This window comes from Puma concolor, chromosome E2, assembly GCF_028749965.1.
Source record: "Puma concolor isolate L17-30 chromosome E2, mPumCon1.1.hap2, whole genome shotgun sequence".
NCBI lineage: Eukaryota > Metazoa > Chordata > Mammalia > Carnivora > Felidae > Puma > Puma concolor.
Genome location: NC_141681.1, coordinates 27412137 through 27435631, shown reverse-complemented (window position 1 = coordinate 27435631; position 23495 = coordinate 27412137). Strand labels below are relative to the sequence as shown.

The 23495-nt window shown below is 53.1% G+C and overlaps 1 protein-coding gene across 7 annotated transcripts in view; it reads left to right on the top strand.

The window, feature by feature from the left end:
- Positions 1-23495, top strand: part of NDRG4 (NDRG family member 4) — a 79819-nt gene that overhangs the window by 43795 nt on the left and 12529 nt on the right. For 4 of the 7 annotated variants that reach the window (XM_025920812.2, XM_086689298.1, XM_086689295.1 and 1 more), the window contains exons 2-3: positions 12979-13073; positions 17804-17848. In XM_025920812.2, coding sequence (XP_025776597.1) covers positions 13002-13073; positions 17804-17848 — 117 coding nt within the window. In that variant the 5' untranslated portion in view covers positions 12979-13001. Of the gene's footprint in view, positions 1-7880; positions 7977-12978; positions 13074-17803; positions 17849-21805; positions 21964-23495 lie in introns of those variants that run through there. The other 3 variants (XM_025920811.2, XM_025920810.2, XM_086689296.1) reach the window with 2 other exon arrangements.

Below are 23495 nucleotides of genomic sequence, written 5' to 3'. Positions count from 1 at the left end.
AGTTCCCTGGAGAATCCTGTCCGCCCCACCCTGAGCCATACACCTGCCTTTCCTCGTGCTGAGAGTAAGAGCTCTGAGCTCACTGCTCCCAAAGCCCAGGCCAGCTCCAGAGTATTCACTGAGAACTCGGCCCACTTGGTCAGGGTGGAGGACGTAGTGGTCGGGGGTGGCCCCGAGGTCCCTCGCGATCTGAAGTGGTCATCCAGGAAGACTGCAGGCCCTGAGATGTTCCGGGTTGGAAAAGCCCTAGGCAGCTCGAGTGGACTGTGATGTTGCCTTTTGGGTGTGGTGGGCAAGTCCTGCCCTCCAGCCCATGAGCCCTCTGACCCCACACCCAGGCCTGGCTGCCCCTATGTGATTGCAGGGTGGGTGGGTGGGTGCTGGGCCAAGTGGAAGAAAAGACCTCGGACCTTCTGTTGGGTCTCCTGATTGCAGAAACTGAGCCTAGGGTGACAAAAAAGGACACTGTGGGGCAACTGTGGCATATGGATGTAGGGCACACGGGGCCACCGGACTCTGTCTCTCTCTCCCCCACTCCTACCTGTTCGGGTCTTTGGGTTGTTTTGGTTCTAAGTCAGGCCCTGCCTCTCGATGGCGAGTTGGCTGCTGGCTCACAGACCATCCTCCCCGTAACCCCAGCGAAGAGCGTCCCCAAGGATGCCAGCAAAGGCCTGGTCCTGACGGGAGCCCGAGGCCCTCCCTGCACCCTCCGAGGCCACGCCCTGTGCTGTGTCCCCCTGGTTTCCACTCACTCACTCCCACCTTGCCGCTGCTTTCCCCTCCTCTACTTTCTCTGGGCTCCAGCCCTGGACACCTCTGTCCTCACTCACCCCCTGGCTGGCCCCATCCGGTCTCACGAGTTTGGGCACTGCCTCTGTGGTGATGTCAGCAGCCCAGCCGTTGGCTTCTCTGTCTGCTCAAGGCTAAACCTGCCTTGAGAGAGTTTCCCAGCTCTCTCCTCACAATGGCTCAGAGCAAAACCCAAGTCATGCTTGACTCTTGTCCCTCCCTCATGCCCCACATCGATGGCTGACAGCTCCCACTGGTTCTGCCATCAGGACACGCCAGAACCTGAGCACTTCTCCACCTCCACTAGCCGTCAGGTCTCTTCCAAGTCATTGCAACTGTTCTCCCTATTCCCGCCCCCACGTCTGTTCCCCCCAGAGCAGGTGGAGGGAGTCTTTAAGATGGAAATCCTCTCACATCACCCCTCTGCTCAGAACCCTCCAGCACAACTCACTCGGAGGAAAACCAGAGTTTTCCTAACAACCTTCAAGGCACAACATGATCTGATGCTTCTGCCCTTACGTCTTTGTCCCCAGGTCCTTCCCCACCCACCCACTCCCCAGCTCCCCTGAACGTGCCAGACAAATGCCTGCCTCACAGCCTCTGCCCTTCTCTCTGGCCTCAGTGCTCCTGCGCGTCCCCAGAGCCCTCTCCCTCACCTCCGTACGCCCTGTTTCAGGCTGTCTACCCCCTTCTCTGACACTGCTTCCTCTATTGACCTTGGCGTGTCTGACACACCATAGATTAACTCAGACTTGTTGATGTTTATTTCCTCCCGTAGAAAGTTCCACAAAGGAAGGACATTTTGTCTATAATAGTATCTTGTCTCTGGTGCCTGGAACAGTGCCTGGCACATAGTAGGTGCTCAGTCAATATCTCGTGAGTGAATGAATGAATGAATGGATTTTCACCTGAGCCACCTGGCCACGCCTGGGAGTGTGGTTATCTCTGCCTGAACCACATGGATTGGGAATGGGGGGGGGGGGGCAGGTAATGTTTCATAAAAGGAAACCAGGTGCCATTACAAGTAGGAAAGACCTGGGTGTTGAGTGAGTCCTGACACAGGGCTCCCTTCTGTAGACATTGTGTTTGAAGCAGGAAGACTCTGGGAGTTGCTTGGTGTGAGTCCTTCTCTCCTAGGTGAATGTTGTTCCCCAAAACACTAATACGTTAGGCATTTCACAGGGGCTTCCTGTGAAAAAATACCCCGTAAGAAAGTTGCTCCCTCCTATTCTCTAATTCGGACCATATTGCAGACTCGTGAGCTGGACGAGGCTTGCTGCCTTAGCTTACCTCTTTGGATCTTGCATACAGATCCAGGACAAGTATATCTTTGTTTCTGGGAAATCTGCCAAATGAGGCAGATACACAGCTGAACTGAAGCACCAGTGTTAAAGAAACTTGAGAATCTGTAGCAAAAAATAAAAAAAATTAAACTGCCACAGTGGGCTTTTCAACTTTTTAGGTGGGTCCCGGTTACCCATATCAGCAAGGTTACTGTGCACCTGTGAGGGCTGAGTGAGAAGGGGCTGGCTCCGTTGAAGAGCTAGCGGAGAGCATTGCTTCATGGAGTATACCGTCCACTGGAGAGAGGAAGCTGCAAGTTCTGGCCGAGCTCTAGCATTCCCCTGGTTTCCCTTGGGCAAGCCCTTTCCTTTCCCTTGGCTTTCTGCCCCTTCAGCATGTTAGGGTGGGCCTCCAAGAAAAAGGCCCCACATTTAGATACATTTCAACAGTATGGGGCAGAAAACCCCAAGATACTAATAGATTAAACAAGATAAAAGTGTACTTCCCTTCTTTATAAACAGAGTCTGAAGATAGGCCATCCCGAATCATGGCTTCATGATTCTCAGGTACCTAGACTCCTTAGTATCCTACCCCAGGGCCCAAAACGGCTGTTCAGGGGCACCTGGGTGGCTCAGGAGGTTAAGCATCTGACTTTGGCTCAGGTCATGACCTGACAGCTGACAGCTCGGAGCCTAGAGTCTGCTTCACATTCAGTTTCTCCCTCTCCCTCTGCCCCTCCCCCACTCACACTCTGTCTCTCCCTCCCTCTCTCTCTCAAAAATAAATAAATAAATAAATAAATAAATAAATAAACAAACAAACAAACAAACAAAATGGCTGTTCAGGCCCCCACCTGCACATCTATATTCCAGCCGGCAGGAAGGAAGATGGAGTAAAGAATAGCATGTCTCCTCCCTTTAAAGTCACATGCTTCCATTTACATCTTACTGGAAGAATGTTGTCACATGGTCATAAATAAGTTTTATTGCCATAATCTACCTGCCTGTCTAAAATGTAGGGATCTAGGGGTGCCTGGGTGGCTCAGTCAGTTGAGAATCAGACTCTTGATTTTAGCTCAGGTCTTGCCCTCATGATCAAGAGATCAAGCCCTGTGTCAGACTCTGTGCCGAGAGGGGGGTCTGCTTGAGATTCTCTCTCCCTCTCCTTCCACCCCTCCCCACTCTGTCTCTTTCAAAAATAAATAAATTAATTAAAATAAAAATAAAATGTAGGGATCCAGGGGTGCCTGGCTGGCTCAGTTGGTAGAGCATGTGGCTCTTGATCTCAGGATCATGAGTCCAAGCCCCACTTTGGGCGTAGAGCTTACTTTAAATAGATGGATAGGTAGATAGATAGAGACTTAAAAATGTAGGGATCTATTATTAAGGAAGAAGGAGAGAACAGATATTGGGGGACAATTAACAGTCCTTGCTACAGTGGCACTTTTACTGGTTCCTTACCGTAGCTGCCCACATGGAATGTTATTGGGGTTCTAGTTGTGTCTCTCCTTGGTCTGTGTTTAATTCTTGGGGCCATGTTGTGCAAAGAAACAGAGCTCCCACATTGGTGCTCAGCCTCCATAGAAGGAAATTTTATGAAAGAGCTGTGTTATGGCAACTCTGAGATGCACATCTTTTTTGTACCCTCTCACGTCTAAAATGCAGTCTGTGTTGGGGAGACGGGCTCAGCGGTGCTGTCCTCGCTGTCTCGTGCACCTCAGAATCTGTGGTGGGGAGGGAAATCCTGGAGACAGCAGCAGAGCCCCAGTGGGAAATGCCACACCACCAGCATTCCTGATGTCAGAGGATAAGCACGCAGGCAACCACAATTTCAAGACAGTGACTCAGGGACATCGACCCTGGATGCGGAGAAGTCTTAGGAAGACTTTAAACCATTTATTTCACGTGTAGTTTCCTTTTTAATTTACAAGAGTGATAGATGCTCTTAAAAATCTGGGTCTAAAAGAGTGAAGTACAGGGGTGCCTCGGTGGCTCAGTCAGTTGAGTGTCTGACTTCAGCTCAGGTCAGGATCTCTCTGTTCATGAGTTCGAGCCCCACATCGGGCTCGGTGCTTACAGCTCAGAGCCTGGAGCCTGCTTTGGATTCTGTGTCTCCCTCTCTCGCTGCCCTTCCCCCCGCCCTCGTGCTCTCTTTCTCTCTCTCTCTCTCTCTCTCTCTCTCTCTCTCTCTCTCTCTCAAAAATAAAGATTAAACATTTTTTTCATAATAAAATAAAAGGGTAAAGTACAAAAAACTAGCTAAAGTAAGTACAAAAGTTCTGAAGAGTAAGAACTCATTATGTGAGTAGCAGTTCTGAAATTACTTTGTGTGTATATACCAGTAATGAGCAAATAAGTGAAACTATTATGGATAGTGAGAGCCAGGTTTCTTATTATGGCAGAAAAAATAACAAAGAAAGGGAGAGAAGTAGAAAAAAACTGTTGTGTTGGGGTGCGTGGCTGGCTTAGTCGGTGGAGCATGTGAATGTTAATCTCAGGGACATGACTTCAAGCCCCACGTTGGGTGTGGATCCTACTTAAAAAAAATAAATTAATGAAAAATTTATTTTAAAAATAGAATTAAAGGTGTCAGTATATATTTCATCTATTTATTTATTTTTTAAGTTAATTTGTTTTGAGAGAGAGTGCAAGTGGGGAGGGGCAGACAGAGACGGAGACGGAGAATCCCAAGCAGGCTCTGCACTGTTGGAAGAGAGCCCGACGCGGGGCATGAACTCACGAACTGTGAGATCATGATCTGAGCCGAAACCAAGAGTTGAACTCTTAACCGACTGAGCCACCCAGGTGCCCCTTAATTTCAGATTTATACACACACACAGATGGCTAGATATACAAGAGTGTGTTAGCATACTTACCTACATATCCTAACTCTGCTTGTTAAGACAGCCTGGAACAATGGAACCCCAGTGGCAGTGAGCACACTAGTGCCCAAATCTTGGTTTCCTTTTTTTTTTTTTTTTTTAAGTTTTTATTTTTAAACAATTTCTACACCCAGTGTGGGGTTTGAACTCACAACCCCGTGGTCAAAGAGTCACGTGGTCCACCGACTGAACCAGCCAGGTGTCTCCAAATCTTGGTTTCTAAATAGCATTCTGCAATATGAAGAAACTGGGCTCTCTGGAGGAATGGTTGATTCCAGGATTCAGGCAGAGAAAATATGAGATGAGTTTAGAACATCATAAGGAACCAGAAAACTTGAAACTACTCAAAACATAATGGGTGTGTGGTAAAAGAACTCAACTCAGAGGACCCAGCTTGGAGGAACCCCCAATGACCAAATCTGACCCGGTGTAAACAATGAAATGATGATTGGATTATAACTCATTGACTAGAATAACTATGCATAAGTCCATAGTAATGTAAATAAGTAATTGGATAAATAAGTAATTGGAGGAGAAAGGACACCTCTTTCTTACAGAAGAACTCCAATTAATAAATGTAGAAGGGATGGTGGAAATAAAAAAGTGTCATTAAGAAAACACAATAACGACTGTAGGCAGAAGTCGTCAATGGTTGCTACGGTTAGTGGGGAACATATGACGAGAAACAGGAAGTTGCATAATCTCAAAATATCTTCCCACAAGATACTTCTTAATTATAAAGAGAAAAATAATAACTTTACACTGGAGAAACCTGCAGACACCACCTTAGTCAAGTGATCAAGGTCAGTGTCCCTAGCAATAAGACAGACTGCCTGCCCCTACTTCCTGATAGGGTGTGGTGAGAAGGGCACGTGGCATCTCTTCTATTCCTGCCAAAAATGCATAACCTCCTTCTAATCATAAAGAAAACAACAGACAAACCAGGGCACATGTGTGGCTCCGTCGGTTAAGTGTCTAATTTCAGCTCAGGTCACCAACTTGTGGTTTGTGAGTTTGAGCCCCACATCAGGCTCTCTGCTGTCAGCACTCAGCTCACCTCGAGTCCTCTGCCCACCTCCCTTCCTGTCCCTCTCCCGCACGTGCTCTCTCTCAAAAATAAATGAACGTTAAAAAAGAAAGAAAACAACAGACAAACCCAAACTGAGGGGCATTCTACAGATTTAACTGATCAGTAGGTTGAGCCTACTCGATTTCAGCCCAGGTCCTGATCCCAGGGTCATCCGGGGTTGTGAGATCAAGCCCCGCACCCATGCACACAGCCTGCTTAAGATTCTCTCTACATCTGCCCCTCTCCCCCCCCCCCCCCACCTCGTGTGCTCTCTCTCTCCGTCTCTCTAAAAAAATAAAAAGTAAATAAAACAGTATTTTCAAACACAATTAGGTAGGTACCTTGTGGTGCTCCAGGTGTAGATGTTCCATTCTCCTGACATTCATTTGGGTTGTTTCCACTTATTTTACTCTTCCAAACAGTGCCTCTTTGCACACACTGCCTCATGGTGTATCCTGCTATCGGGATAGAGACCTCAAGACAATTGCAGAGTTGACAGGCCTTTGCATTTTTACAAACTACCGAGTTGCCCTCCAAATAAAGTGGAACCTCTGCAGTCCAGCCAACGGTAGGTGAAACTCTGCCGCTTCCCCACAACCTCACCGACACTGAATGCCATCAATCTTTTGGTACTTTGAAGTCTAAGAGAAGAATCATTCACTCATTCATCTCATTCAACAAAAACATACTAAGTGCCAGCAGAAAATACTAATGACCCGTTTCGTTATGATGTAGGGATGCAATGGGGAAGGGCATTCTGGGTGGAGGGAGCAGCATGAACAAAGGCATGTGCTTCCTGTGGGTAGAATGGCTCACGGGGTCAGCTGGGGCTGTTAGCTGCAAGGGTCAGGATCCCCACATGGCTGCCTTAAGCACGGTGGAATGTGCTGGAAGGGTGAGTGAGTGTGTGTGTGTGTGTGTGTGTGTGTGTGTGTGTGTTGTCAGGGTGGCGGTGGTTGTGGGGAGATGGGAATTCATAGGCCTAAATCAGGAAAATCAGGAGAACTGGTCTAGTTCAGGTTGAGCATGAATCAAGGGGCCATAACTAGAGAGAGGAAGTGGAGGCTGGACCAGAAAAAAAATCATATCCCCCGTAGCCTCCTGTTGGGTATCTAGTGTGGGAGGCAGAATACACATGGAGTGTGGGGGGTTTTCTTAAGCAATTTTTTTTATTTTGTTTTACTTTATTTTTTGAGAGAGCACACAAGTGGGGGAGAGGGACAGAGAGAGAGAGGGAAAGAGAGAATCCCAAGCAGGCTCCACACCAAGCACAGAGCCTGATGCAGGGGATCCATCCCACAGCAGTGAGATCATGACCTGAGCCGAAATCACTTAATCGCAGGCGCCCCTGGAGTGTGGGTTTTAGAGCACGGCTCTGGGTTCCCTTCTGGGATTTGCCATGGGGGGAGGGGAGGGCTGCACCATCACTCCCGCCTTGCACCTTCATTTTTTTTTCTCATCTGTGAAATGGGGATGCCGAGGGAAGGTCCAGTCCCCATCCCGGCTCCACCCCCAGTGCTGTCCCAGCCTTTTGAGGTCAGGATGGGGACAGGGAGAGGGATAGAAGGGGCGAGCTACTGTTAAGCCTCCAAACCCCTACTTAGTGCATTCGGAAATTGAGTTCCTCATTTCTGGGGTCCCAGTTTCTGGGGATTCTTTTCAAACCATGGTGCTGGCCATGCGGGGGTGGAAAGGTGTTTGGGTGCACAGGCTTAGACATGCGTCACATGCCCTCCTGCCTTGTCTTTCTTTATCTGTGGCACAGACCCTCCGCCGGGTGGAGCTGGCCAGTACCAGTTTGACCCTGCTCCTGTTGCAGCCTATTTCATTTGCTTGTGGCCTTTCCCCTAATAACAGGACCTTACAACCAGGACTTTTAGGGGCACAGCATCCACATGGCACCTTGGACCATGACCTTGACCATGATCTGCCAGAGGCCTTCTTAGTCTTGAGGTGATCAACCATTGCACAGTCCTGCCTCTTTTCTCTTGGGGTTCAGTTTCTCCCTGCCCCACAAGGTCTGGATCACATGTATGGTTTCTCCTGCATAAACTAACTTCACTCTGTTTATGTCTTACCTTTCTTCCGCTTTGGTTCCTGTGTTGCTCAGTGGGACAGTGATGGGTGTTTTGGTGTGGGGAAGGGCTCTTCACTATGCAGCACTCTCCCTGCCCAGCACCTTTCTCACCTCTGGCCCCTGGGCACTAAATAGTAGTAGGAGTCCCCTACCCAGTTGCTAAGACAACAAAAATCCCCACAATAGACTTCCAGACATCCCTACCACTGTCTGAGCAGTGCTTCCATTCAGCGATTGCTCTGTTAGGATACGTAACTACTACTGAGCAATTTAATTGGTGTATTTATTGAATAGTTTCAGGAATGACCATAGTAATCACTTATATATATTTTTAAGTTTATTTATTTATTTTGAGAGGGGTAGGGGCAGAGAGAGAGAGAGAAAGAGAGAATCCCCAGCAGGTCCTGTGCTGTCAGCTCAGAGCCAGACGCAGGGCTTGATCCCACGACCTCAAGATCACGACATGAGCAGAAATCAGGAGTCAGACACTTAACTGACTGACCACCCGGGTGCCCTCTGTATTTTTAACACTAACACATCTGAGGGTTTACATGGCCCAGACCTCAGCATAGAATCATATTTAAAGAAGCACAAACCAGGGGTGCCTGGGTGGCTCAGTCAGTTAAGTGTCTGACGTTGGCTCAGGTCATGATCTTGCAGTCCATGAGTTCGAGCCCCGTGTTGGACTCTGTGCTGACAGCTCAGACCCTGGAGCCTGCTTCAGATTCTGTGTCTCTCTCTCTCTCTGCCCCTCACCCACTCGTGTTCTGTCTCTCAAAAATATATAAATAAACATTAAAAAAAGATTTCCTCTTTCTAGGAAGGAAGGAAGGAAGGAAGGAGCACAAACCAGGAGCCAAAAGTAATTTAAAAGAAATGCAGGTCCTCGTCAAGAATCACCCACATCCACGCAGCTCAGGAGTCCCTGCCGCTGCTCCCAGCTCCCGTTTGCCCTGTGATGTGACTCTGTCACCTGGTCAGAGAGGCCATGTGTCCAATCCCCCTACTGCAAACATCCGTGTAACCTTCCTGCCAGCAGGTGTGAATCCAGCAAAAGACAGCAGGAAAATAACCCAGAGTTGCCTTGTGCACAAGGAGGAAGTTAAGCAAGACCCTGATCAATCACCTTTGCTAAATTCTTTTTGTCCCATCCAGATGGGTGCCAAAATCTTCCATTTAAAAGGCATTTTTCTATCCATTGTCTCTGATGCACCTCTGAGGTGGGCAAAGGAAAGCTCATGCCCCAGTTTGCAGAGAAGCATCCTTTTAGTGGTTTTGCCCAAAATAAAGTGAGTGACAGGGAAGAAATACCGGCCATGGTTCCAGTGACTCCAGGCCTCAGCACCGAGAATTTGGAGAGTTAGAATAATCCCAGGCTTATATGGATCTAACGTGCTAGAATCAGGGATCAAAAGGGAGAAAAAAGGGCAGGGTGAAAAGAGCCATCACTGTTGCTTCCCAGACCCCTGGGGTCGCCCACCCAACCCTGCCCTGTGCCACCTACCTCCTTGCAGATCTGACCGCGGCTTCTTTGTGGGAGGTCGATAGGAATCTCTCTTCCCCTCCCTGCCCAGCTTTTCTTTTCTTTTTAAAGTTTATTTATTAATTTTTTGAGAGAGAGAGCCAGTGTGCAAGTGGGGGAGGGGCAGAGAGAGAGGGAGAAAGAGAGAACCCCAAGCAGGCTCCACACTGCCAGCCAGCGCAGAGCCTAATGTGGGGCTCAAACCCACAGACCATGAGATTGTGACCTGAGCCAAAATCAGGTGTCAGACACTTAACTGACTTGAGCCACCCAGGTGCCCCCCGCCAGCCACCCAACTTTTCTGATATATAATTGATATATAACTTTATGTACGTTTAAGGTATACACTGTGTTGATTTGATAAGGAATTTCATTTTCCTTTAACTTATCATTTAGCTGCCTTTTTTTTTTTTGACCATAACTTTCTTATGAAGAAGCTTCTAAGCCAGCACCCTGTGGGAATGTCTCTGTTCTGAAGCCCCACATCACCACCTGCTGGGCCCTGGGCTGCCTGTTTTCCATGGGCTGAGACACTCCCAGCTCTCTGAATTATAAGGTTTCTCTCCATCCCCCTTCCCCACCACCCCCTCGATCACAGGCCATCTGTCCCTGCACTGCCCACTCTCAGCCCTTTTAATAGCACCATCCTTGGGGAGGATGGTCTCCACAGTGGTTTCATAACAGGCTTGGGTGAGGGTGGGGACGCCCCAGTGCTGCCAAGGCGTTTAATCGAGTTGGTTATTCAAGGAGACTAGCAGCTAAAAAAGTCCTAATGGGGGAAGAGTTTTCCAAGGTGGGGGCCCTTCTTTCAGCTCCCCACCCAGATGGATGGATGAATGCACACATCAGAAAGGATGGAAGGAAAGGGGGAGGGGAGAGGATGCCTTTCTAAAAATACAGCCCATCTGCATTGTGTTAGCTGGTTTCCCCGGAAACCACTGGGAACAGAGAGCTCCAGCATGGCTCAGAGGTGCAGGGACCTGGGGCCCTGAGTAGGCAGGGACCTCCCTGCTGGGCTTCTTCCCTGGGGGGTGAGGGTGGGGGCCCTGCCCCTCTCCATTAGCTTCCCATGAGGCCTGGGTGGCCGTCAGCTCCCAGCCCAACCTCAGCACATCTAAACCCCAAACTAGACTCAGGTGGGGATCCCCATGCTATCACGAGGCATCTTGATAATACTCTGGAGGACTGATGCTTCCTGCTTCTAACAGGAGGGAAGGAAGCCCAGGGAAGGTCTGGAGCTGCCGCCTGGTCTCATGACAGTCTGCCACAGGAATAGGTCCCATCTGAGGCCCTGTGCCCTTGGGCCCCACACAACCACAGTGCAGACTCCATAGTCACTGGGCCTTCCATCTGGGAAGGGATGGGGTGGGATGTGTCTTCTGACCAACCAGCTAGTGGGATTGTCAGCCTTCAGGACGGAAAGGAAAGTCTGAGGGCTTCACCCTTAAGGTGACCAAAATAGAGGGGCACCTGGAAGGCTTAGTCGATTGAGTGTCTGACTTTGGCTGAGGTCATGAGCTCACCGTTCGGGGTTTGTGAGTTCAAGCCCCACATGAGGCTCTGCACTGACAGCGTGGGGCCTGCTTCATATTTCTGTCTCCTTCTCTTTCTCTGCCCCTCCCGTGCTCTCTTTCTCTCTCTCTCTCTCTCTCTCTCAAAAATAAACATTGAAAACAATTTTACAAGTGACCTAGAGAGAATTGGGGGGGGGGGGGCGGGGAGGGGTGTGAATGAATGGGAGGACTGAATGAGCACTGGACTAAAGCAGGGACTCAAAGACCCCCTTTCCAGGCCTGGCCCTATCTGGGCATGCCATGGAGCCTCTCTTAGCCTTGGTTTCTTCATCTCCCTTCCCTTGAGGGTAAAATCAAACAGCACAAGAAGTCCTTTGTAAGCCATGAAATGCTTGGGAGAATAAGGCACTGCTGATCATCTCCATATAGCCTTTTAAAAGTGTTGGCTTTTCTAGATTTCAGTTGATAGACTCTAGTTTTTCAGTCCTCCACCTAGGAATAATGCCTATAAGCTTTACATGTACATCCTTTCAGGCTTCTCTGTGGAACTATTCCTATTTTGTAATCTCAAGGATACTGTATGTTTTATAACTTCTTTTTCCATTTATTATGACACAAGCATTTCCCCATGGTATTACATAATCGTTTACAAGTGATTGACCTGCAGTCTGTGGAATGCCCTATTCATGGACATTTAGCATTTTCTAGTTTATTATTATTATTATAAAAGGCACTGTGGTGAGCACTCTTACAGATAAATCATTAGGTGCCCTCTCTGGTTTCCTTAGGAAATTTCTTCCAGGGAGAGGACTGTGGAGTCCAAGAATATGAACCTTTTAAATTACTTTAATTCATTCTGCAAAACTGTCCTCCAGAAAGATGTAACAATTTATGCACCCACAAGCCGTGCAAGAGAAATGCCAGTTCTGGGGGGGGGGGGGGGGGGGGAGTATCTTGCTTTAACTTGAATGTATTTGACTTCTAGTGGGCTTTAATATTTTCTCGTGTATTTATTGGTCAATCTTAATTCTTTTCTGGATTTCCAGTTCACGTCCTCAGCTAGTTTTTCTGTTACTGCATTCTAATCTATGACGTCATGAAATCCAAGTAGGAATGGCTGTGCCAAGCTGGACAGATTGTCTCCGACGCCCCCACCACCACCACCTCCAAATATACACACAGGCGTGCATGTATACACACATGTGCACGTGTAACCCTTTCCTGAGGTTTAGAACCCCAGGGTCTCCCAGGAACACTCAGCTGTTAGGGCCTGGGACCTATCATGTGGCTGTGGGTTGAGTGGCCATCCCTCCCTGCTGCTGGCACATGGAGACTGGCACCCCCTCTTTCACTGCACACTGCCTGCCACACTGGGGGGCCAGGCTTTTCTTCCCAGGCCCCCAGGACAGCCCTGGGTTCTGTTCCTCCCCGACCCTTCCGGGATCCCACTGTCCACTTCCAACCACAGGGGGCTTCTGTCTGCATCTGCCCCTGCATGTGGCCTCCCCACACCCATCCCCCTGCATCTCAATAAATGCAGAATTTTCCTTGAAATTGTTTCAGGAGTCATCCTGTGGTGCCTTTTCTCTTCTTTCTTTCTAAACATGCTTTAACTTTTAAGAGCAAATAATATAATGACGTCCTCTGAGCCAAACAGGCGGCTCTTTGCAGATGAAGCCTTGCTACCCCATGAAGCACTGCGAGATGCAGGGAGGATGGGGCAGTCCGTGCGGAGCCCTGTGCCCCTGCCTGGCCTGGGCTTGTGCTGCCCTCCTCCGCAAGGGGGGAGATTAAGCATCAGGGCCCAACCCTCATCCTCGTCCGCCCTCCCTCCCTCCCTAGGGCTCCTGCTCCACGACGTGACCATGGCCGGGCTGCAGGAGCTGCGATTCCCTGAGGAGAAGCCACTGCTCCGGGGCCAGGACGCCGCTGAGCTGGTGAGTCGCCCCTTCGCGGTCCTGGGGCGGAGGGCGCCACCTCGTGGCCAAGAAGGAAAACTCGTGCCTTCCCTCCAGTCTTGCTGATGGCAAGGAGCCCTCGGACCGCCCACGGGGAGCCGTGGGCCTGGCGGCTTTGGCTGTCTTTGGGGCTGGGAGGCTGTTTGGGAGAGTTATTCCCATTTCAGTGATGAGAAAACTGAGGCACAGGAAGTTAAGTCACTTGGCCAAGGTCGCATAGCTATTGGGGAATGAGGCCATACTCAACCCTCAGTTCTGAGAGGCCCTGGAGCCTCAGGAGGTACCCACTGGGGAGTGCCAGGGCCTTTCCTCACCTGCGGCCTTCTGTGTCTTTCCTCACAAGCCTCCGAGGGACGAGGGCAGATATTACCAACAGAGCCGTCGGGAGCAGTAGGACTGAGGCTGTCAAGGTGTTTGTGTCCAGAGGGCTCCCACTGGGGCACCAGACATTAGATTCCAGAGTTGTTTCTACCCCACGTCGTGGTGACACCTAGCACAGCCTCCCTCCCCCTCCCTGCAAGGAACAGCTGAGGGTCCACTGCTTGTAGAATCCTGGCATGTCAGGACCCCGGGTCTCTGCTGGTTGTGCTGCCCACTCCTCCTCTTACAGGCGGGGAAGCCAAGAGCTCAGTCCCGGAAACCCCACCACTCCTGTCTCCACCCTGCCCTTTCACAGCCTCCGGCCGGGAGGGGAGCCCAAGTGCCACTGGGGGCCTCCTGTTGGGACAGAGTGGCTGGCTGGGGCTCCGGGGCCCAACCACATGAGGCTCAGGTCCTGCCCGTTATCTTCAAGACAGAACCTTGAGTTAACTGACAAAACCTGAGTATGTGGGGGCAGCTCCCAGGAATGGTCAGGGGGTGGCTGGTGAGCTGCACCCGTCCTAGCCTGTCCTGCCTCCCTGTTCCAGGCCCCCTCATCTCCTGTCTGCCGGCCTCTCCCCAGTGCTCTCCTTACCCTACAACCTTCTAAAGCACATCATGTCACTTTCTGCTTGAAGCTGGTCAGTGGCTGCCACCTGCTCGGAGCTACCACCACCATCCTTCCCAGGCCCAGGATGAGGCGTACACCCGCCCCCCAGGCTCCCCGCTTCCTCCCTCTTCTGTTGCCACCAGGCCCACCACTCTTCCTTGTACTAGCCAATCATGTTCCCAGCTGCTTCCTCCGCCTGAGGTACCTAGCCCCGAACTTCCCCTCATTTTATTCAGGCTCTGATCAAATGCCCCCTCCTCCAAGGGGCTTTGTCTGACACGGGGTCTGATATTGATGCCCAGATCCTGTCTGTTTGATTTCTGGTCTCCCTGGTGCCTAACCGAGCCTTGCACAGTGTAGGCTCTCAGCGAAGAGGGTTGGGTCATCACAGACTGAGATGCTTCTCAGAAGGAAGTTTCTCCAAACTTGTTGAAAAAGCCTCTCCTCCTCACAATCCCTTTCAAGTCATGCGAGCAGAGACCAGCCTGCTTGTGAGACTTGGTGGGCAGATGGTGCCCTTGGGGACCCCTGGACCTCATCACAAGGGCTGAGGTGTGGGATCAGAGAGCAGCCGCACGGAGGTCTGCCTGCTGGTACCAGGTGTAGGTCTGTGGTCGGCACGTAGAACTGAGGGCACGACAGCCTCACGCCTCCGTGCCTGTCCTTCCACCCTCACCTCAGCACCCCAAGACATGCCCCCACACTCCTCCCCTGCCAGCCCGGCCCAGCCTTCGCTGGCCCTCCCGCCCTGACTCGGCAAGCATGGCTCCTTTGACCAGCAGCCTGGCTCTGCTTTCTGTCTGTCTGCTGCATCTGGTGTCCCTCACTTCATCCCACCTGGACCTGGACCAGAGTTTGCCACTGTGACGTGCTCGCCCTGCACAAGGGTCTGCATCTCAGCCCTGTGTGGAGGCCTCAAGTCCCCAGCTCAGTTTCTCTCTCTCTCTCTCTCTCTCTCTCTCTCTCTCTCTCTCTCGGGTTGGCACAAGTCCCATGCTGTGGACCTGGTCACGTCTGCTTTTACCAAAGGCACGTTAAAAGCCCCAAACACCTGTGTGCTCCCAGCATGGCCATTGTGGATTCTAGTGGCCTCACTCTTTGCCTTCCAGAGCTATCCTGGCTCTGGCTTTCTCTTACGCTGATTCTCCTTTCGTAGCTGCGGTGTGGGAAGGGGTCTGTCCCCTCACTTTTTTCTTTTTCTCAAGATATATTTGAGAGACAGAGTTCAAGCAGGGGAGGGGCAGAGAGAGAAGGAGACACAGAATCTGGAAGCAGGTTCCAGGCTCCGAGCTGTCAGCACAGAGCCCGATGTGGGGCTCAAACCCACGAACTGTGAGATCATGACCTGAGCCGAAGTCGGACGCTTAACCGACTGAGCCACCCAGGTGCTCCTCTGTCCCCTCACTTTTTAAACCTGCAACCTGCTAGGTGCAAGTTCTTGAGTCCAGGGAGGAGTGAATGTTTCCACATCTCTACCCGCCATCTCTCACTGTTTCAGGTTTGCTCACCTCTGAAGACTCGGCCGCCAGGTGTCCAGGGCTCTGTGGGAGAACTGTTGCCCCTTCTCCCTGTGCCTGCATCCCCATCCTCCCCACAGGTGCTCCTGGGCCTCCTCCCACCTGCCTTCCTCCCACTGTTCCTGCACCTCCAGGACCTCCCAGGGTCTCTGGATTGCCTTGTATTATTCCTGCTGTTGCTTGGTTTGGGGTCCTGCCCCTCCAGAGGCTTTCCCATCTCCTGGGGACCCCCAGTACCCTGAGAGCACACAGCACACCCTGCCATTATCTGCCTCATCCCTTGTGCTGATTTTGTTTTTAACAAAACTGTTCCCTTCTCTGAGATAACTGTGCCCTTAGGATTCCCAGGTATAAAAATCTCTCACATCTCTTTCCCACTTGGGGGTGATCTTCCAGTGAGAGGATTCATCAGTAACCAGCCTCGTCCCCTTCCTGAGACCACCATCCTCTCCGGGAGGCTCTGGGAGTGGCCTGACCAACCTCCATGCTCTCCACCCCTCCCCCAGGCAGAACCCTCCCGGCCCTGGAGGAGCCAGAAGGTGAAGCCAGAGGACAGCCATTGTGTCTGATACAGTTCGAGCTGCAGGAGACCTGGCTTTCCTCCTTGGGTGGGAGGCCCTCTAGTGCCATCTTATTCTCTCCACCACCCCCACCGCCCCAACTGCCACACAGCAGGTGGCTCAACTTTTCCTTATTTTGAGAGTAAAACACCCGAATTGCTGGTTTTCATTCTTTTTACTCCTGTGATTTAGGGTCATTTTCTTTCTTGTACTTAGTTGCCCACCCCTTGGGTTGCCGTCCTCTGACAACATCCCTGTCCTCATCTGATTGTCTCATTTATCCGTGTATTTATTCAGTAGAGCCATAGGGAGCATGTGCAGCATACAAAGTCAAGTGCAGAAGTATAAAGGACAGAGTGACAGCTAACACCGTGCTTCTCTTGAATCCTCGCAGACACAGGCTCGGAAGCAAGGTGGCCTGCCCTGTTTGTCATAGCTGAGCAGAGGGGAGGAGAGGTTTCTAGACAGACACAGTCGAAAGCAAGGCAGAGACCCAGGATCTCTGGTTTTCCAGGAAATGTGCTGGTCCTCCCCTCATCCTCATGAGGTTTCCTTCCCTAGACCAGAACCCACAGAAGACGAGTGTCTGAGGGCTGGTAGGTGGCATTGGGGAGAACCTGGCCACACAGACATATAGGGTTCTAGCCCTCTTGCATTCTGCCTCTCTGTGCCTTGCCAACAATGGGTGCTTCTGAGCTCAGTTCCTCTCGTTTGCAAAGTCAGACTCGTTCTTCCAAATCTGTTTGGATTTGGGAAGCCCATTCCATTACAGGCTTTCTGGTTGGAGCAGAGTCAGACACGGTCCTGCCTTCATGGCACTTACAGCCCAGTGCAAGGGACAGGCACCGGTGACTCACACCGTTTGGGGTAAATGAGCCTGAAAACAGGAGACCTCCGTGCTTTGAGAGCACAGAGCAGGCACGTCTGGAAAGGTGGGAGCAAGCACAGGCCCAGACAGAGCCTCTGTGCAGCTTAGTAAAGCCCACGAGTTCCTCCCTCACTGCATGGGCCCCAACTTCCCCATCCCTAAAATGGGTGTGCTGCCATGTCCCAGTGACCTTGAAAACCATCTGTGGGGGGAAGCAGGACAAAGTAACAAACGATAAAGATTTGGCTTCATCAGAGATCCCACCCTTTAATAGCTGTGTGATTCAGCCCTCTAAGCCTCACTCTTCCTACCTGTAAGATGGTAATCTTCACATTTTATTATTTTTTTAATTTTTTTTTTTACGTTTATTTATTTTTGAGACAGAGAGAGACAGAGCATGAATGGGGGAGGGTTAGAGAGAGGGAGACACAGAATCCGAAACAGGCTCCAGGCTCTGAGCTGTCAGCACAGAGCCCGATGCAGGGCTCGAATTCACGGACCGTGAGATCATGACCTAAGCCGAAGTCGGACACCCAACCGACTGAGCCACCCAGGCGCCCCAAGGGAATCTTCACATTTTAAATGAATAGGTAGAATTCATAGGTATGAGTCGCTGCTTGTAGGCTCGTCCATCAGGCACTTACTGGCCTGATGCCTGGGAGGCCCTGCATCACTTTTGTTAACAGTAAGATGGACTGGGGAACAGCTAGCGAGTCTGCTCAAGGCTGAGCCCCTGTGGTCCCCCTGGGCCAGCCAGGACCTAACATGCCACCTCTCTGTTTGCCTCCCCTTAGGAGAACTCCGACACCTTCCTCTTGGCGGTGGACACAGACTGGAAGGTAGGTCTCAGCTCAAACTGCCAAGGTAGGGGCCTGACAGCTGGTTGTCACCTTACCTTGCCCAGCCCGGCCCCAGAGGAGGGTCACAGCCCTTCTGTGCGGGCACCTTGCAGCCTCCAGGACCACCCGCCTGCTCACAGCAGGTTGATCTGCCCTCTGCCCAGTGGAGACGTGCTGCTCTTTCCCTGAACAGGACTGAAGCAGGGGTGAGGCCTGGGGAGAGTGAGGATAGAGATGGGATGCTGTCATCTGAATCAGCACTTTCCTCCAGTGAGGAAACTCTCCAGTGAGGTTGGTGCTCTGAAATAGCTCCTGTTTCCATGGAAGCTGTTGCCGGGACAACCGTGTCCTCTTTAGTTTGATGCCAGATTCCCCGTGAAAATTGAAATTGTTCTTTGTTTTTATTCCTCTGCGCGATGAGTTCGCTCACTTAGCCAGCCGTTTCTCTCTGAGTCCCATCATGGCCATTTATTTCCGGGTCTTGGAAAACATCTGGTGGAAGACACAATGGGGAACCTCAGTGGGTTCCAGGGCCCTGCTGGCCGTCAAAACCTGCTGAACAAAATCAGATCCTTCTAGGCCCTTCCTCCTGGCTAGATGGAACTAGCCCCCAGGCCACCGCCCTGGCCCCACCTGACTTCAATTTGGTTTGGTCTCAGAGCCCCAGGATAGCCCCAGCCTCCTGGTCTGGATGCAGGGTGACAGAAGAAGTAGGGTGGCCTGCAAGCTGCTCCCCCTCATGCACAGTGCTGCAGCAAGGATCCAGATCCCAGGCCTGTGCATCAGGCCCTGTGTCCCTTCAAGGACACCAGAGGAGGCTTCAGAACAATGCATGTGCTCTGATCCCTGGGGAGCATCAGTTCAAACACAAAGGGCTCTGGAGCTGAGGGTAGGATGGGGTCTGGGGAACAAACAGGAGCCTGTGAGGAGGGAAAGGAGGGACGTGGCCAGGAGATGGCCCAGGCCCAGCTGGAGATCAGTACAGGCACCTCAAGGGGGACTTCTCGTCCTCCCTGCTCAAATGAAGGCAAGAATGTGTGGACAGACAGCCCTCAGCCCCTGCCTGACACCAAGTGGGACCTGCCAGACCAGGTGCTGACTACCAGCCCCCAAAACACACTCTGGAGGTTTTGAAAGGAGAGAAGGGAGTCCTGGGGTCCTTTGCAGCTCAGTCCTTGTGTACCAGGCCCAGCCCAGGGCTACTGCTGGCAGTGCCTGGGACCCTCTGCCTGGTAAAGGGCAGCATGTGCTAAAAGGCACCTTGCTGTCTCCAGTTGCACCACATGGAGGCTGCACAGAGGCTGCCTTTTTTTTTTTTTTAGACGAGCAGCTGAGAGGACGGATGACCGTTATCTGGGCCAAGGCCTGGCAGGGATTTTATCCCCTTTGATTCCTTGCCTCAATGGACCCAGCCAGTGGGGGAGGCAAGACAAACAAGAGCCAGACAGACCTGGGTCCAGGGCCTGGCCCTGCCACTTATGAGCCATGTGACCTCCAACACACGTCACTGCCTCATTTGTACAGTGAGGACAGAGCTCGGACCTCCCCACGTGTTTGTAGGGAATGATGCCCAAGGCCCAGCACTCAGATGCCGAGAGAACTGTGGCTACGGCCACCACAGCATGGAGTCAGAGGCAGACTACCCGAGTGTGGTTCCTGGTTCTGTGTGACGTTGGGCAGGTTACAGAAATTCTCTGTGCTTCATTTTCCTCGTCTATAAAGTGGGTGTTAAGAGGATAAAATAAGGTAGCACCTGTAAGGCATTTGACAGAGACTGGCAAGTGGGAGATAGGCTAATAAGCATTTGCTACTCAAAAATGTGACTTCAGGCCCGGAGTGCTAAGGTGCTGGTAAGATCCATGTTTACTAGCTGTTTGGGACACTTAACTTCTCTGTGCTTTAGTTTTCTCATCATTTTCCACAGGTGTGTGAGGACTGTGTGTTATCCTTGCAGCCACTCATGCAGACAGCACAGCTATTCTCCCATTTACAGATGTGGAGGCTCAAAGAGGTTGACTGACTTCCCCAGGGTCACACAGCAGAGAAGTGGAAGGGATATGACCGGAGCCTAGATTTGGCTGGTAGGACCTGAGCCTGCCTCGTCCAGCCACAACTGCACAACCTCCAGGGAAGGGGCCAATTCCCAGTTTGGAGAGGCACACGGATTGCCTGGGCACATTTCTCCCCTGTCAGGGCCTGGGCAGGCATGGGCTCAGGTCTAGAGCCCCTCATGCAGCTCTTTCTTGTCTTGGTAGCAACTCTTCAGGAAAGCATGGTTCCTGTTTTATAGTTGAGGAGGCTGAGAAATTAAAAATCCTTACCCAAGGTTACCCAGCTAGTGGGTGGGGGAGCTGGGACTTGAACTCAAGTCTATGGATTTGAAGGCAGTGAGCCGAACAGAAATCGGGCCATGGATTAGAGTGGGCAGTATCCAGGATCAGCTTCTCAGTTGGGTCCAAGGGTGGCCACTCAGAGGTCAGAGGCTGGACTGGGCATAAAGTTGGAAGGCGACCATGGAAGAGCAGGGGTTTAGTGGCAGAAAGGGTGGGAGGATACCCTTCGCCCCCTTTGAGGAGCAGGTAGGAGCATTTTGTGGACAGGGCAGGGGGCGTGGCTGTGCCAAAGTGGCCGCAGAGAACAGGGAACATGGCTAGTAGGTGAGGGGCCGTGGGACACCGTGCTCCGTATCCTGGCAAGAGGTCAGAGATGGGGCAGGGAAAGTCGTCGGTGTGCTCCAGACAGAGGATGTGGCCAGGAATAGCACACATGGCAGGTGTTGACCAAATCACTGGGCACCAGAGATGAGGAGGTGACCCCCTTCCCTCAGTGCTGCCAGACAGCATGCAGGGCTGTCCATGCTCCTTCATCAAAGAGACAAAATGGGGGCACAGGCGCCTAGCACCCTCCTTCTCTGTGTGGTTCCTGCCGCCTCAGTCCTTGGGCTCTCTCCTCTGCTCACCTCCCTGACCTATTTCCTCTCCTCGGCCTCCTCCTTCCCAGTTTCCTCTACCTGCAGGACTCAAACCAGCTCTCTACCCAAGTCCTTGCTGTTCAGGACAGGGCAGAGAGCCTGAGGTGGCCTCTGCATCCTGGCGGCCCCCCCCCACCCCCCTGGGAGCCAAGCCCCACACTGGTTGTGGGTGGGTCTGCAGAAGGTGGGCGTGTCCACTTTGACAGGCTGACCCCAGTCCCTCCTCTCCCTGGTAGCCTCCAGCCCCTTGCTGCAGGGTGGGGGTGGGGAGGGCAAGACTGGTGCGTCCCCACCATACTTGCTGGTTCTGCAATCTGCCCAGGCCCCCTGCGCCCAGAACCCCCATTTCAGCACTGTGGGCAGGCACTAGGCGTGCATGTGGGCAGAATGAGGGCTACCTGAGAGGAGAACCTGGGGAGTGGAGAAGGAGAATTCCCTGGAACAGGGTCACGAAGGAAGGTTGCCCCAGACAGCCAGTCACTTCCCCGTCCCTTCAAGGTTAAGTCATCCAGACCTTTCTGACGTGGAGATTGGGCTCGAGGCCATCTCAGGCCCTCCCCGCCCCCCTGGGAATGGGACAAGGGCGGGGCCGCCTTGGGCATGCCTGTGTGGCCTCCCCTGCCCCGCGTTAGTGTCCGTGTTCATGAGAGCTCCTGTGTACCTGACACAGGGCACACCTGTACGTGTGGTCTCTTCTCTCATCTTCCCAGGACCCCTCGTGCAGCTGCAGCTGTTGGTGTGTGCCCGCGCGGGAGGTGGGGGGGCGGGAGGTAGGGGCTAGGGACCATGGAGGATGATGTGTTGCTGGGGGCGGGAGGAGCAGGGGGAGGAGCAGGAGCCGGTGAGAGAGGACTTCGGAAGCCAATCAGAGTCAGGTTTGTCTCCCGACAGCCAATCTGGAAGCGGGGGCTGGGGGCGGGGGGAGCGTGTGGCTGCGCAGAAACCCCGCAGGGAGGCGGGGCCGGCCTAGGCCGAGAGCCTCTGCTTATAAATGGCCCGGGAGCGGCGCCCCATCACAGCGTCGCCGTCTCCCCTTCTCACTGCCCCCTCCTTTTGGACCGTGGTGACTCAGGCCTTTGTTTGCCCTTCCTGGTAGAGGCGGATCGCCTTCTTGCTCGGCAAGATGCCGGAGTGCTGGGATGGGGTGAGTGAGGGCTCTGGGGGCGGCCAGGTGGGCAGGGAGGACGGGACATCCCTCTGCCCCTGGCGGCGGATCTGCCTTCAGTCGCCTCACCTTGGGAGTCACCGAGGCAAGGCCAGCAGTTTCTAGTCTCCCTGGTGACCCTGGCCTGCATCAGTGGTTAGTTAGGGTTTAGCTGCTAGTCAGCGTCTATGGGGAAGGGCTGTTACCTGTCCGCAAGCCTGGGTGGACCGGTGTGCCAGCGCGTGCACATCCCCCTGGCGGTGTGCCCTCCGTCTCGCAGGTGCCCGGTGGGCGTCTGCCTCGCGCCTGTGACCATCTCAGCCCTGGGGCAGGCTGTGTTCACTGCACGTGTCGGGGTCTCCACCTTTCTGATCCTGCGAGGGTTGTCTTGGTTGTTCGGATCGCCTCACTGAAGTGACAATCGAAGGACAGACAGCCTCTTCCTTCCTTAAGAGTTGCTTGCAGCGCCTCCGTGGTCCCCAGGGAACTGCTGTGCCAGTCCGGCTGAGGCGGGGAGGTCTGGGGGAGGTGCTACCCGAGCCTTCAGACCCAGGTCCCTGCGGGGGAGAGCTCGAGGAGGGGGTCGCGGGTCTTACTTGGTGGGTGGGGGAAGCCAACGCTGGAGCCATGAGCCTGCGGGGCAGCAGTGCCCCGGGGTGCTGTCCTTCCTCCAGGAGGGAGAAGCAGGAGCACACCTCCTACACCCCCCACGCCTGGCCTGCCCTGAAGGTGCCACAGACCACCGGGTGCCCTGCACCTTGGCAGCAACGTCAGCGCCTACCCCGGGTCTGCACCCGGGGGGCCGAGTCCCTGATGCGGTTTGATGGAATGAATTGTACTAGCCCCTCCCCCCAGCCCTTCACCCCCTCCGTGTGCTGAAACCCGGCTGGGAGCACCCCCCTCCAGTCCTCAAGGTCACAGGAGAGAGGAGTCGGACGGCAGAGAGAGGACGTCAGAGCCCCCTCCCTTGTTGCTGCGGCAGCTGTGCCTCGCGGGCGCCCACCTGGGGGGGGGGGCTCTGACGTCACCAGGAGCCAATGGGAGCGCCCGGCCCTGAGGGCTGGGGGCTCCTAGTGGGTCCGGCCGCGGCCCTTGGATCACCCCTCTTGTGCAGGACCCGGAGGAGCGGGGACACTGGGTTTCCATCTGGCTGAGCTGGGTCTGAGCTCCTGGATTGGCCAGGGAGGGTTCAGCCAAGTCATTGGGCCGCAGAGGCCCAGCAACCGGGCCATTGCCCTCCACAGCCCATCCCACCCCGGGCAGTTAAGCCTTAGCAGGGAGAGCATTGCCCAGGCACCGGTGATGGTGTTGCTGCGGTCACACCAGGGCTGGGAGGCGGGTAGACACCCCTCACGCGCAGTCAGAGGGTGGAAGTCTGAGGTGGTGGCGGTCTGAGGGTGGAAGACTGCCACCCTGGGCCCGGACTTGAAGCCGGCAGGGCTAGAGCCGACCCACACAGACCTGCCCTTCACACCCGCAGGAAGCGCATTGCAGCTCTTGTGCGATGGGCGCCCCTCCTGCCCGCAACCCTC